Source organism: Mustela nivalis (genome assembly GCF_964662115.1).
Source record: "Mustela nivalis genome assembly, chromosome: 16".
Taxonomy (NCBI): Eukaryota; Metazoa; Chordata; class Mammalia; order Carnivora; family Mustelidae; genus Mustela; species Mustela nivalis.
The window spans coordinates 4,175,300-4,190,958 of record NC_139035.1 but is presented as its reverse complement, the minus strand read 5'-3'; the positions used below and the strand labels follow the sequence as shown (position 1 = coordinate 4,190,958).

The window sequence follows — 15,659 nt, the reverse complement described above, 5'->3', positions numbered from 1 at the left end:
CCTCTACTGCCTAAGTCTTCAGCTTTATATTTTCTGCCACTCCCTGCCTCCCACTTCAAGCTTCAGTAATACGGAACTACTTGTAGCTGTTCGCTGTTCCCTGAACACATCTGGCTGTCTCATGCTTCCAAGTCTCTGGCTCATGCTTCTCTGTCTTCCAAGACTGTTCTGCCCCTGCTCCCACTCCTCACCATCCAAAACCTGACAGAATTCTCCCCCCCTCCCCACCTGGGGGCAGGAACAAGTTAATGACTAGGAAACATTCCTGATTTCCACAACCTGGGGTTTGGCCACAACCCTCTGGCATATCTAAGCACTTATTACAATTCTGAACTGAAATTAACTGTTTATATTTCTGTTCCTCACACAATACTGAGCACCTCTAAGGCTAGCAGAACTTGTTGCCCTGTCTCAGCACAGTGATCTCCTAAGCTCTTCCTTTGCCTATGGATTGGAACAGCTTGGATAAGAACTTAGAAAAGGGAGGGGCACGTGGGTGGCTCAGTGGGTTAAGCCGCTGCCTTCGGCTCGGGTCATGATCTCAGGGTCCTGGGATTGAGTCCCACGTCGGGCTCTCTGCTCAGCAGGGAGCCTGCTTCCCTTCCCCCCTCTCTCTCTCTCTCTCTCTCTCTCTGTCAAATAAATAAATAAATCTTAAAAAAAAAAAAAAGAACTTAGAAAAGGGAAAGAGCTCAGTTATCACAGAATTTATGGTAAAAGAAAGATCAGAACTGGGCAATGAAGAATTGCTTCTTAAACACAAGTACACATTAATCCACAGTATGGAAACCTAGTGTAAGCCATTCAATTACAGCAGTGTGGTTCAAGTAATGCCCTGCGTACATTCCCCTTCATAAACAAACAAATAGGCAATCCAGGAAAACAAAAAGGTGGGAAAGTAGAACTTAACTTTGAGGTAACGGTAAAAATTATGGGTTTTTTTAAACATTACTATTCAGAAATCTGAAAAAATTAGAAGAAATTCTATGAAGTACATGGAAATTTGTAGGAAACGGGTATTACAGAAGCCACTTTGATCGAAACACAAAAAAGGACCAAAAGATCACTAGACCTCCAGTGCTTTTGCTTCATAAGCACTCTACTTTCTTTCAATCACAATGTATTAAAAGACAGAGAGCCTTCTTAAACTATTACCAGCCTGGGGACTCCTTTAAGGCTGCTTCTCTCTGTGAGGACTACCTGCTGATCACAAGAGGTGACACTGTGTTCATTTCTCCTCCCAGTTTTTATTCTATTTGGCCACCAAAGCAGCTTCCAATCAAATCAAATGGAACTACAGAGCTTGGCTGAAGAAAACTCTGTATTCAGGGGTTTGCTTCTTTATTTACTTATTTATTTACTTACTTACTTGACAGACAGAGATCACAAGTAGGCAGAGAGGCAGGCAGAGAGAGAGAGGAGGAAGCAGGCTCCCTGCCGAGAGCCCGGTGCGGGACTCGATCCCAGGACCCTGAGATCATGACCTGAGCCTAAGGCAGCGGCTTAACCCACTGACAGGCACCCTTCAGGGGTTTGCTTCTAATCAAACCTTTGAATTTCAAAAGTTCTGATCTTTAATCTTCACTCTCCTGTAAGACTGTTCTTATATTCTCTTAGCTTAATTATTCCATAGACCAAAATCTATTAGAGGATTGTTTCACTAAATTTGCCTATAATTTCAAGGATCTAGCATGGGGTAGCACTTATTAAACAATATGGTTTGTTCTGTTTTTACATCTAAACATACTATTAGAAATTCAGCCAATATAACTGTTCTCAAAGCTTCTGAAGATAATCATATATTTACTTGATAATGACATATTTTAAGAAACTGCATCAGGTATATTTAGCCTATAAAACCCAAGTCACAATACCTTGCAATCTTAATTTTCAACCCAAAACTACAATGATAGTCCCCAAATAAAATACTACCAGGTTAACAGGTTAGTCGTGCTATACCTACAAAAGTAGGTTTAGGCCAGACTTCAGGCCTTTAAGGTGAGGGTTTAAATTTTTCTCTTCAGGAAGACAGGAGCCTTTGGAAGATGTTTTAGCAAGAGACTGACATAATCAAAACTGTGTGTTAGTAAGATAAATCACGGCACGGTGTAGAATGGGCTGAAGCATACATAGAAGGGTGGGGTCACTCCAGCCTCTTCTATCTCACTGCCAAACAAATGTGCAAGAATTCATGCCTACCAGCTCAAGAATCATCTGTTTCCACTCCCATAAGCTTTTACCAACTACTTACCTCTTGAAAAAAAGACCCTTTTCTCAGTTTTCAAACTTTGCAGCCTTACCTGAGACATTTTATATTGCTGCCATTCAAATGACATCCTTAAACCTCTTCCCATCTTTCATTTCAAACCACTCTCCTTCCCTTCAGAGCTTTACTTTGCTTGGCATCCTTCTTTAAGTCTCTGCAGAATCTCCATGTTCAAACTTCTGTTTCAAAAATAATCCCTTCTATGAGGACAACTCCAGCCCAATTCTTAAATGCACTCAAGTCTGCATTTTAAAAAAAATTTTTAAAGGTTTATTCGTTGGACAGAGCGCGCGCACGAGCGCACAAGGAGGGAGAGCAGCAAACTTTCCACCGAGCACAGAGCTCAATGCAGAACTAGATCCTGGGACCCTGGGGTCATGACTGAGCCAAAGGTAGACACTTAACCCACTGAGCCACCCAGGTGCCCAAAGTCTGCATTTTTCAGTGCCTATATCATGTCTCCACTTGGATCATCCCATGTGGATCATTCCACTCTCTCAACGGCTCCTCCTATTCAAATCCTCAGCAACACTTCCATTTCTTTTTGAGCATATCCAACTCTTCAAGTTGCCCCAGTTAAAAAACAATGACCTTTTCTCCTCTTTTTGAACTTCACTGCACAGATCTGTAACTTTAGATCCTAACATTTATTCTCTCAACCAATATACTCCCAAGAAAGCAGCTAACTTTGTTTTACCCACCAGAATCCTACAAAGAATATACCACACAGAAGCCTCAGTAAATAACTTCCAACACTGACATAGATGACAGAAGAGAGTTCTGAGGAACAAGAGCCTGTTAGAAGCAAACTAAAACCAAGTTCTCTTCTGAATCCTAGACCAACGCTCTTTCTACTATATTCCTCTGTTAATGGCCAATCTATCTCCAAACCAGATCGTATACTTCCTCAAAACTCTGCTCAATGCACCGTCTTCATTTTTACTACCAAATACTTGTTATGATAAACATCAATTACTTCAACTGCTTTTTTTTCCCCCCCTTTTTAGCATTCATCCCTCCAAGTCCCTTCTGAAATATTTCCACCACAATGATGTAAAAAATAACATTCTTGGAGCACCACTTCTCTTGCTGGATTTTTACTGTCTAATTCCTTAGGTTAGTTTGTAAAACCCAATATAATTCCCAAAATACAGCTTTTAGTTTCTAGACAAGCTTGTCTGCTATCACTCGCACCTATATCAAGTACATTCTCTCTTTTATTCTCTTTTTCCTTGACAACCAAGTACTATCTACCCACTACAGACAGACGCACACATACACCCTACACTAGGACAAGACCATTATTCACATCAGCAGCACCAGTACACCTTATTTCAGTTCATGAAATATCTACATTCCCAAGAAGCGAAGTTTATAAGCCACACATCATTTTCTCTTAAACTCAAGTCCAGTCTTTCCTGACCACTCCAGGCCCAATTTTTCCCTTCTTTAAGCACTGCTGAGCAATTCAGCTTTTTGAGTTGAAAATTCACAAATGTCCAAATTAGGTATCTTAGAATTTAAAAGTACAAAAAAAACCCCCCAAAAAACCCCCACAAAATCTCAGAATTCATCTAATCTAATAGTAATGAAGAATGAATAAGAATATCCCAAGCCTACAAAGACAGAATCCCCAAGGTAAGAATCTTAGGCATGTGTATTTTTTTTTAAAGCTTCAGGAATAATTCTAATGTTCATTCCTAGTTGAGGCAATCCAGTCTGCCCATTTTCAGGTAAGAAAACTAACACACAAAGAAAAGGTAAAGAAATTTGCCTAAAGCCATATACAAGACTACTGGCCACACAAAGCAATGACAAAAACACAGGCTCACCAGACGTCCATTGACAGAAGAATAGATAAAGATGTGGTGTGTATATACACCTATGTGTATGTATACTTATGTGTGTACACACACACACACACACACACCCCGGAATATTACTCAGCCATCAAAAAGAATGAAATCCTGCCATTTGCAACAACATGAATGGAACTGAGGATATTATGCTAAGCAAAGTCAGTCCATTAAAGACAAATACCCTATAATTTCACTCATATGTGGAATTTAAGAAACAAAACAGATGAACATAAGGAAAGGGAACAAACAATAAGATAAGAGTGAGGCAAACTGTAAGAAACTCTTAACTCTAGGAAACAAACTGAGGGTTGCTGGAGGGGAGGTTAGTGGGGTAAAGGGGTAAATGGATGACGGGCATTACGGAGGGCACTTGAGGTAATGAGCACTGGGTGTTATATGCAACTGATGAATCACTAAATTCTACCCCTGAAATTAATAATACACTGTACGTTAACTAAACTGAATTTAAAAAATAAGAACAAAAGACAAGCTCAGACTCAGCCTACTTAGGTTTTGGCTCATTGCTTACTAGCTGTGAGAACTTGGGCAAGTTGGTTCACTTTTTTGTGCCTCTCTTTTTTCACCTTTAAAATGGTGTGGCTATCTCAAAAGAGTTGTAAAGAGAGTAAGTTGGTGGACACGAAACACTGAGAATATTAATAAGCATTCAGTAAAGGCTCACTGTTAATAATGAAAAAAAAAGGGGGGGGGGATTACAACCAAACTCTAGGTTAGTTTTAGGCCCTTTCCCCTCCATCAGTATGTATGTGGACTCTGACAACCAGAGGGCAGAGCTCAAGTCTCCTGCTGCTTCAGGATTTCCCGCCACCACAAATACGTTGTTGGTGACTAAATACCATTTTGAATTAATTAATGGATTCCTATTTCTGAACCCTGCCACCTATGCCCTCCTAATTATAGCAAAGCACCCAGAGGAAATTAAAAGAATTCTTGTAACAATGCTTACTATGAGCAAGGCATTATTTTAAGTACTTTACATATTTTCTTATGTTAGATTACAAATACTCTATAACAAGAAACACAAAATTAGCTTAGTACCTATAAGCCAAAAAACATTTTCTAACAAAGCTAGGTGTTACTTCTACGTAAAATATAAAACAATTTTAACTACTGATTCGTCACAAAAAGAAAGCCCTAAAACAAAATCAAGTGTCAAAAAAAATCTGCATTTATGAAATAAGTTTATCCCAAGGTTTTAACATTTTTATACTGCAAATACTTGAAAACAATTTCTCATATCCTTTAACATGTACAATTTTACTTTTTGAAACTACTTTAAAATACAGCCTTAAAAGTAAAACATACAACTGGCACTAAAGTACAATCTGCAATACATATATACTATGTTTTAAATAAAGAGTCCCATTTATGTATAAACTACTAAACAAAAGTATTTCATGCATATGTTTCTACTTGTAGATGGCTTGAAAGAATAATAAAGCATTTAAAATTTTTATAAATTTTTCTCTTCCCTTTCGTTACAAGTACTAGAATGTTAGCTCTACACATATTGACCTATTTCTCTATTCAGACAGTTGAAACAAGTGAAAGAATAATTTAGGAGTTCATAAAGAATGGAAAAATGAAATAATCAATGTCCAAAGGTAAGTTAGGTGTTAGTATCTTTTTTTTTAAATTACCAGCCAACCCAATTACCTGCCTCCATTCCAATATACCCTCAAATGTTTAAGAACTTAAAGATGATATTATAAAACACATCCAACTCATTTTAAAATAATTCAAAGGACATTATAAATAAGTAATGTGCCACTTTTTCATTGGTCACAAATATTGGAGTTTTACACAAAGATGTTGTATCTACCTGGTCACACCTTCTTCCACAGACCTTTTCCTATTTAGGGAATCTGGCTTCATTTAACTTGTCTGACAAGATCTAACACTGTTTTAAATAACTTAATACCTCTTTTAAGTAGTACACACTTTCTTTGCAATGTATATCCCAGGGCAAAGATACTTTTCTTCCCAAAGTTTTTCACATCAAGTTCCACAAGAAAGACTTAAAAAAAAAAAAAAAAAACTAAGATACAACTGGCATATAAAGTATGTTTGTTTCAGATGTACGAAATAGTAATTCAATATTATTATGTATTGTGGTATGTTTACCACAAAGTACATCCATCACCACACAGCTATAATTTTTTTTCTTGTGATAATTTTTAAGATCTACTTTTAGCAACTTCAAGATCTACAATACAGTATCATTACCCAGAGTCCCCATGCTAAAAATTGTACACCAGGACAAGAAAGACTATTAAAAGAAAAAGTCATCAAATGATTTAAAGAAGAGGGATTACTTCACTATTTTATTTTGAATATTTATTATTTTATTCAGAGAAGAGACTTATGGTCTTAAAAAATAGTTACAGAAACACAACAAAGTAACTTCTCCAGACGAAAGACAGGATTTTCAAGGATATTTCCAATCATTACCTTAAAAATGACAAAACTGCTTATTTTTCTTATTTACTTCTGCATATTGACAAATGAGCAAGAAACCAGCAAAATTATCAAAGAAAAAGCAACAGAAGGGCTACAGAAATAAAGTCACAAACCAAGAAATATTACCTCTGAAGTCGAAGAAAACCAGGTAACATATTCAGAAAAATTACTAAGGACTGAGGCACCTGTGTGGCTCAGTGCGTTAAAGCCTCTGCCAGGGTCCTGGGATCGAGCCCTGGCATAGGGCTCTCTGCTTGGCAGGGAGCCTGCTTCCTCCTCTCTGTCTGCCTCTCTGCCTACTTGTGATGTCTGTCCATCAAATAAATAAATAAAATCTTAAATTAAAAAAAAAAAAAAAAGGAAAGGAAGAAAGAAAAAGAAAAATTACCAAGGACAAAAAAGCATACAAAACAGACCACTTTGATTTAGGTATCTATCAAGTCTCTCCACTGCGACTGCCACTTTAGGGCTTCCAGCTTTCCTGAAGTCTGTCCCTTCCAAACCACTCTATGGTCATAATGATCTAATAAATAAATAAATAAATAAATAAATAAAATCTGACCTCATGCTTTTGCTCAAACTATTACCCTGACTCATAACTCTCAACCAGGCTAAAAATCAAGAGTTCATCTGCGTAATTATCAAGTCCCTTCAAAACCTGGCTCTAGCCTCCCTTCTCATCTCTCCCCACAAATACTCTAGGAATCTTGCCTCTACTGAAACAAAATTCTTCCATTTTGTACTCTCCATCCTGCAAACCATTTATGCAGATAAGTACTGAGATTCATAGAAATAACTCATCCAGGGACATACAGATAGTGATAGAATCGTATCTAGAATACGAATTCTACCCTTGGTGTTCCTCAAAATCTTTGTAATTATATTTTGTAATTATTTGTCAAATGTATGAGAATTGCTTAAATGTCAGGTTTTTCTCATTAGCTCTAAATAGGAGCTTCTCCAAGATAATCTTATTGGTTACAATAGTTTTTTTTAGTCTTAAAGAAATAAACCAGTCTGATAAGGGATGTTGACTAATGAAGGGGCCATACAAGGGTAGGGACAGAGTGTATAGGAAATTTCCATAACTTCCGCTCAATTTCAATTTTACTGTGAACATAAAATGCTCTATAAAATAGTATTTTTTCAATTAATTAAGCTTTACTAAGTTTAATATAAGAATTTATACTTGTTCTGAAGGTCGTATGGTCAAACATGAATAACCCCAGGGACTACGTAATCAGAAACCTGTGGGAAAATGTGGAAGTTCCACAAACTGGGGTTTGCCTCCAGGCATTGTGAGGCACTGGCGTTTATGTATGCCCAATTAAGTAGCCTTAGGGATTATATTATTTAGTTTTAACTAAACTGACTCTTACAACATGGAAAAATAGCTTTGAAAACATTCCTCCAAAGACTGCAAAGAAAATAACTACACAAGCACAAGTCAACAAGAAAATCGCAAGGCTAAGACTCCTAACTAGAACAAGCTATTCATCAATCACATCGTGATGTAAAATACTCTGATCAGTCAATCACAAAACTCTCACCAGAAATTATTATTTGAGAGCAAAAAAAAATTCTATTAATAGAAAGTATTAGGGACGCCTGGGTGGCTCAGTTGGTTAAGCAGCTGCCTTCGGCTCAGGTCATGATCCCAGCGTCCTGGGATCGAGTCCCACATCGGGCTCCTTGCTCGGCAGGGAGCCTGCTTCTCCCTCTGACCCTGCCTGCCACTCTGTCTGCCTGTGCTCGCTCTCATTCTCTCTCTCTCTGACAAATAAATAAAATCTTTAAAAAAAAAAAATAGAAAGTATTAGACTGTTCATTTTTCTCATCTTTTTAAACACCTAATTTATGTAACTTATTAGTATACTATCATACTAATATATTGGCACATGCACACAACTTATAAACAATTAAGCACATATTAAAGATTGCATGCATTAACATTTTATTGAGGGGTACACACTCAAAATAATTTGAATATCCACTGCTTAAAGCATAGACCTCTTTAAGATGACGATCCTTCTTCCCAGTTTGCCAGGACTGAGAGTAATATATTAGGCTGCATGATGCCTCCCAGAGAGTCCAAGTCCTAATCCCTGAATACGTTACATGTTAAACCAGTCTTGTGATTAAATTAGCAATTTTTTAATTTAATTTTTTTAATTTTTTTATAAACATATAATGTATTTTTATCCCCAGGGGTACAGGTTTGTGAATCGCCAGCTTTACACACTTCACAGCACTCACCATAGCACATAACCCTCCCCAATGCCCATAACCCCACGACCCTCTCCCAAGGCCCCTCCCCCTAGCAACCCTCAGTTTGTTTTGTGAGATTAAGACTCACTTATGGTTTGTCTTCCTCCCGATCCCATCTTGTTTCATTTATTCTTTTCGAACCCCTCAAACCCTCCTGTGGCATCTCCACTTCCTCATATCAGGGAGATCATATGAAAGCTGTCTTTCTCCGACTGACTTATTTCACTAAGCATGATACCGTCTAGTTCCATCGACGTTGTCGCAAATGGCAAGATTTCATTTTTTTGATGGCTGCATAGTATTCCATTGTGTATATATACCACCTCTTCTTTATCCATTCATCTGTTGATGGACATCTAGGTTCTTTCCATCGTTTGGCTATTATAGACACTGCTGCTATAAACATTCAGGTGCACGTGCCCCTTTGGATCCCTATGTTTATATCTTTAGGGTAAATACCCAGTAGTGCGATTGCTGCGTCACAGGGTAGTTCTTTTTTCCACTTTTTGAGGAACCTCCATGCTGTTTTCCAGAGTGGTTGCACCAGCTTGCATTCCCATAAATTAGCAATTTTGAGATGGGTATATAATCCTGGACTGTCTTGGCAGGCCCAATGTAATCACAAGTGCTTGTGGAAAGAGAGGCAAGGGGATCAGTGATTTAGCACATGTGAAGCCTGGAGCTAGAGGTGAGAATGCTGTGAGGGAGGAGTCACAGACTGCAGGTGGCCCTAGAAGCTGAAAAGGTCAAGAAACAGATTCTTTACCTAAAAGACTCAGGAAGGAGCCATCTCTGTTGACATCCTGACTTTAGCCCTGTTAAGGCTTATTTTGGACTTCTGATCCCAGAAGTGTAAGGTATCAGATGCATGCTGCCACTAAATTTTTGGCAACTTGTTAACAGCATCAGTAAGAAATAACACAGGAGATTCCTGAGACATGGGACGTCACTGACAAAACCAGGATAAGCTGGTCACCCTATTTTTAGGTTTTCAGTGCCCAAACAACATATGGTACATAATAAGCATGAGAAAAATCCTTGTTGAATAATTTTATAATGAAATAAATGGATTATATACCCTATATATATTTTATGAAATATGTAGATAACACACCCTCACTATTTAATAAAGACCTGTCGTATGTATTATCTCATTTCATCCTCCTAACAACCCTGTGAAGTATAAATGAATTAGTTTTCCTACTTTTAGGATACAAGAATTAAGGTTCAAAGAAATACATACCATGTCCTAGGGCACGTATCTATTAAGCCATGGAGCGGTATCTAAAATACAGGCCTTCTGATCTTTGATACCAGTCAGGACACTCTACCACAAATCAGGCTGCACAGATTCAAATCCAAGCTGCTAAACTTAATAGCTGCTTCACCTTGCCAAATCAGTTAATTTACCTACTTCCTGAACTATACAATGCAGAATAAGGTTAACAATAATACTTACCTCACAGGGCTGTGAAGACTGAAGGTATTAAAGTATGTTAAGTACACACCACAAGCTACACATAGATATGACAATCATTATTACTCTATGCTGCAGCTACAGTAAGTTTATGCTTAAAATACTCTGTACTACTTGATAAAGAATCACACAATATATGCAGAAGTAAAAAATAGCAACTAAAATGACTAATAAGACGGAAGGATGGGGCGCCTGGGTGGCTCAGTGGGTTAAGCCGCTGCCTTCGGCTCAGGTCATGATCTCGGGGTCCTGGGATCGAGTCCCGCATCGGGCTCTCTGCTCGGCGGGGAGCCTGCTTCCCTCTCTCTCTGCCTGCCTCTCAATCTACTTGTGATTTCTCTCTGTCAAATAAATAAATAAAAATAAAATCTTTAAAAAAAAAAAAAAAAAAAAAAGACGGAAGGATGGTTTTTTTGTGACAGCAATCTAAGGTTAGGACTCTAGACTGAAAAGAAAAAAAAGAGAGGGGAGACATAATCAAGAGCTATAGAAGTGTGAGAGTATAAAAAAGGGGATAAAAAGTTTCAGTAATATTGGTGGGAGGGAGGTGAACCTTAGAAACTAGAGAACTGTGGTATGAACACACAGCATTCGTACATTACAAAACGATACAGCTTAAGAAAGAAATGGATCACAAAATTTAGAGACAATTTATAAACATCAAAGACAAAAATGGCTACTAAAAGAAGCTTAACTACTCTTCCGTAAACTTTTTTTTTCCCTAAGGGAAAATGGAGATATTGGGAAATGACATACAGACCAGACTGGAACAAGGAGCAGACCTCCAGATGAATCAGTGCCGAGCCTGATAACGTAACATAGCCTCTACCATCATTACCCGGTACCACTCCTCTTCTCCAATCGCATCATCACCCTTCCAAGAAAATCTCAAGCCTAAATATCCTCTTTTCAATGCCCTTTAATGGCTTCAATAAAGAATAATTTAAAAGTCCTTAAACTTGGCAGTATAATCCAATCTCAAAATACACTAGTTCAACTGTTTCTTAAGCTAAAGTTTCTTAAAACTTGTTACTCCTTAAACTCTCAAAATCCACTTTTCATTGTGAGAGTCAACACACTTTACAGAACTTTATGACGACTACTTTCAATATTAGGCTGACTGATTTTTTTTTCTAATAGGTCATAACCTTTTATTACTAATGAATAAAGCTGAGAAACCATATTGAAGTTAGCCTAAGCAAAAGACAGCCAGAAAGTACACAAAGTAATAGAAGCATGGTTACTTTAAATTCACAAGTGATTTTAAGAAACACACTGTAGTGTTTGATTTCATCTCCACCATCTACTAAAAAATAAATAAATAAATAAAATCATGTTTAAGGGTACAGATTTTCAACTATAGATAACTAAGTCCTGGAGATCTACTATGGAATATATAGATAATGATATTGTACGACAATGATTAAACTTACTATGAAACTAGGTTTTAATTATTCTGACCACAAAAAAGAAATAATGATGTGATATGATAAAAGTAGTAACTACCACTACAATGGCAATCATATCACAGTACATCAATGTATCATGTCAACATGTTACACATCTTGAATTTGCACAATACCATAATGACATTTAGACAATGTCAAATATATTTCAAAAAAAAAAAAAAAAATCCGAGGTACCGGTGCATTTTAAACTTGAATGAAAGTGTAACCTCTTTGCCCTATGAGCCACTTCAGAAAGTCTAAAGTTGGGCAAGATCAAGGAGAAAGAAGAAAGAAATGATACATTACCCTGTAAATTACCAAGGAGCCCCCCGAAAAAGATGGAAATGAACACATCTCACCTACAAATCTAAATCTAGAATGGGGTGAGAGGACTCATCTCCTGCACGCACTTGTTGGTCCCCAACAGGACACTAACAAAGGAGGGGGGTGACAGCTGTCCTGTTGGAAGTGTTTGGAATTAAAGTCATAAGGCCAGATGTCTTGTTCTCTAAAGCTTCTATCAGTCTTCAGATCAGAATTCCTCAGCCTGGCAAGGGTTTTCCCTCTCCTGTCACTTAGTATTTCGTGTGAGCAACACCTCTGCCACTTCAGGATCTTTGGAATCTATTAAGCACGGAAAAAATGGACACGTCGTTGGTGTTTTCCGGAAATAAGGGACTTAATGAATAAATGTACTTATTCGTTTACGAATTCACTTATTCGTTAATGAATAAAGTTTATGTAGACTTGAGTAAACAGCAGACCGCTCTGACTAAAGCAGCATCTTCCCAGTCAGCGGGGCTCACACCTCCAGGAGGGAAAAAACGGCTTTTCCCAGCCAAGTGACAGCAATCCTTTCACTGACGCGGTGTCTTTGCGCCTCGAGGCCACCCAAGCGTGCCAGGGATCAGCAGAAACTCCCTAAACTTTAGGAACAAAGCACTCTTCCCGCCTTCCAAAGACAGGACTCGTCCTGCCATTCCTCACACCTGCGACGCGCGACCGCACCAACCGCTCCTCATCTGCCCCCCGAAAGGGGCTCCGGAACGCCCCCCGCCCGGTTTCCAAGAGCAGCCGCCCCAGGTGCACTCGAGGCCCGAGACGGCAGGACCTGGCCTGAACCGCGGCGCGCGCGGTCCTCTGGCCCTCGTGACAATCACGCTTTTAGAATCGCCCCGGGGACCGCACGCGCCCGACCCGGTCTCCCCGGGTCCCACCGCACGCGGCCAGAGAGCGGCCGGCAGGGGACCCGAGCCACCCCGCGAGCCCTTCCGAGAGCGGCCCGGACGCCCCACCGTGTCCAAGGGCAGAGCAGCCGAGCACAAAGGCACCGGGTGGTCCCCGCACTCGGGCCCCCTTCCCGCCCGCTCCTCTCCGCGAGCGCCGACACACCGCACGGAAACCGCACAGCGCGCGGCCGGGCCAGTCGGCGCGGGAGCCGCGAGCAACCCGTGTGTCGTAAGGGCCTGGAGACCCGCACCCCGAGAGCCACGGCGACCTGGGGGTGTGACCCGCGCCGCTCCCCGCTCCCCGCTCCCCGCTCGGGAAACTCCCGGATGGCGGCGGCGACTCACCAGACCAGGGAGCACAGAGACAGGCAGGAGACCAGGGCCAAGGCCCGGCGGTACTTCTTCATCTTCTCCTCCTTCTTCCCCCTGCCAGAAGGCGGCACATCCTCCCGGCAGCCGCCACTGCCGAGGCCAAGATGGAGGAGCCGGAGCAGGAGCGAGAGGATGGGACCGAGAGTGCGAAGGGCCGCGGCGCAGCGGGAGCGGCTCCTCAGCGGCCCGCGTACCGGCCGCCCCCTCCGAGGGGCCCACGGCGGCGCCGAGCGCGGCGCTTCACGGGAGGACTCCGGGGACTGCCGCTGCTCCCGCAGCCGCCGGCTCGCCCGCGCCCGCCTCCTCCGGCCGCCGCCGCCGCCACTGCGGCCCCATATCCCCCCCGCCCGCCCCGGCTCTCCCTCCGTGCTGCCGGCGACCAACGGCCGCGGCGCACTCGTCTCCCAACAGCCAATCGCCGGCGGGGCCGCGCCACCTCACACACCGCTGAGCTGGAAGAGGACGCGTCACCCACGTCCCGCGGCGCTCGCGCCCCCACCAGCCTCCGCGCGGGCCACGCCCCCTCCGACGTCTCGGGCGGAGGAGCGCGAGGTGGGAGGACACAACGCGCGAGAGCCGGGGCTGCGGCCGCCCCGCCCACCTCAAAGTCCGCCGGGTCACTGGCTCGTGTTCAGGAAGTCGGGGAGGAGCCCCATGACCCTCCGCGGTCTTCTTTGCGATGGCCCGCCCCCTCGTCCAGGGCGTGGCGAGTCGGCGCAAGGGCCCTTGGGAGTTGTAGTTTGTCTTCCAGAACGCTCCTTTCCCTTTCCCCTACTCCTCCTAGAATCCCAGTTTTGATGGAGAGGTCTATAATTTCGCCTCTCACCGCAAGAATGACCAGCTTTGGGATGATTATATTCAGTTCTCCTCTTTTGACCACAGTTCGTGAGACGGACGGCCTAGAAGGACGGTGGGAAGAAAAACTGTAACTAATAAAATTTGAAGAGGTGTTTTTTTCCCGGTGCGGACGGGCCCGCCCGTCGGGTTAGGTGCTGATTGGCCATCGGGAGGGGGTGTGCCACGAGGCCCTCTCCCTGATTGGTCGCGGCGGGGAGTCCCGGTCTCGGCGCTGCGGGGAGACCCCCGCGCCCTGATTCCCGCGTGGGATCGCCGGGTTTGGTCCGCCTGGTGCCGGGCTCGTGCTCGGGGTGCCCCGCGGAGGGGCGGGAAGGGCTCGCGCGGGAGGAGCCCAGGAAGGCGCCGCCGTCCACGCGCCTCGGCTCCGGTGCGGCGCGGAGTAATCTGTGGTAAAAGGCCGCGTGCCCACTCCGGGGTCCCGTGCCCCGTGCCCCTGGGGTCCCGGAAGGTCTCCCGGAAGCGGCTTCTGCCTGACATGCCCAAATGCGCGACCGCTCTTCTCCCCTAGCCCTTCGCGTGTCCAGGCTCCCTTAGACGGCGGAGAGCGTGGAGAAGAGGCGTCCGTTTCTGCTCGGAGACCAGGTTGGCCTCCGGCCGTCGCCGGGGACACCCCTGCGCCGAGGGAGCCTCTCCCGGGGATGCTGCTCGTAGGGAAGAAGTACAACAGTGGGACTCCGTGGTCTCCGCTCTTTGTGTTGGCTGTCGGCGGACTGAAAGCTCTTCCCCAGACAGCAGCCTGAGAGATGGGGGCATAGAGGCCTGACGTTTAGAGGGGAGAATGTTTGAGGCAGATATTAGAGCGTGGGTCACGTCCTGCCTGTGGGGCCGCGGGGAATGGGGGGGGGGTGGAATAAAACACTTCAGTAGAATGCTTAAAATTGAGATGAGATTTCCTTATGAGTCTTTTGAGTTGAATTGGTCGGTAATTGTATCCCCAGGGACCTGAAGGACTTGATCTATTCTAAAAGTCTTGATATAAGTCAACTGGATATATTAACTATCATCCACCACCTCTTCAATATTCCACAGTGGTGGTTCTCAACCAGGGGCAAATTTTTCCCCTTGGGGGGAAAAAAAAGGCAGTATTTGGAGACATTTCTGGTCGTTAGAGCTGAGGAATTCACACCTAGTGAGTAGAAACCAGGGATGATACATTCTATAATTCATAAAACAGAAAGTTACTTGGCCTGAAAAGTCAACGTACCAGGCTCAAGGAAACTCTGCTATAACAGAATCTCCCAACTCAATAAAACCTGTATATCACGGATCACACGGGACAACTCATGTGCACTGCAGATCCTAGCATTATTCTGGAAGTCACCAAGGACTGAACTGCCTGACGAACAGTTTCCTTTAGTTCTTCATTCCTATGTGGTGTCCAGAGACTCCAGACAGCTCAAG

At 42.8% G+C, this 15,659-nt stretch overlaps 1 protein-coding gene across 8 annotated transcripts in view; it reads right to left on the bottom strand.

Annotated features, from left to right (window-relative positions):
* The window catches only part of SUCO (SUN domain containing ossification factor), a 92,193-nt gene extending 78,195 nt beyond the window's left edge, over positions 1–13,998 (bottom strand). For 7 of the 8 annotated variants that reach the window (XM_082702643.1, XM_082702645.1, XM_082702644.1 and 4 more), the window contains exon 1: positions 13,374–13,996. In XM_082702643.1, coding sequence (XP_082558769.1) covers positions 13,374–13,435 — 62 coding nt within the window. In that variant the 5' untranslated portion in view covers positions 13,436–13,996. Of the gene's footprint in view, positions 1–13,373 lie in introns of all 8 variants that reach the window. The other variant, XM_082702650.1, reaches the window with a different exon arrangement.
* Between the last annotated feature and the right edge of the window lie 1,661 nt (positions 13,999–15,659).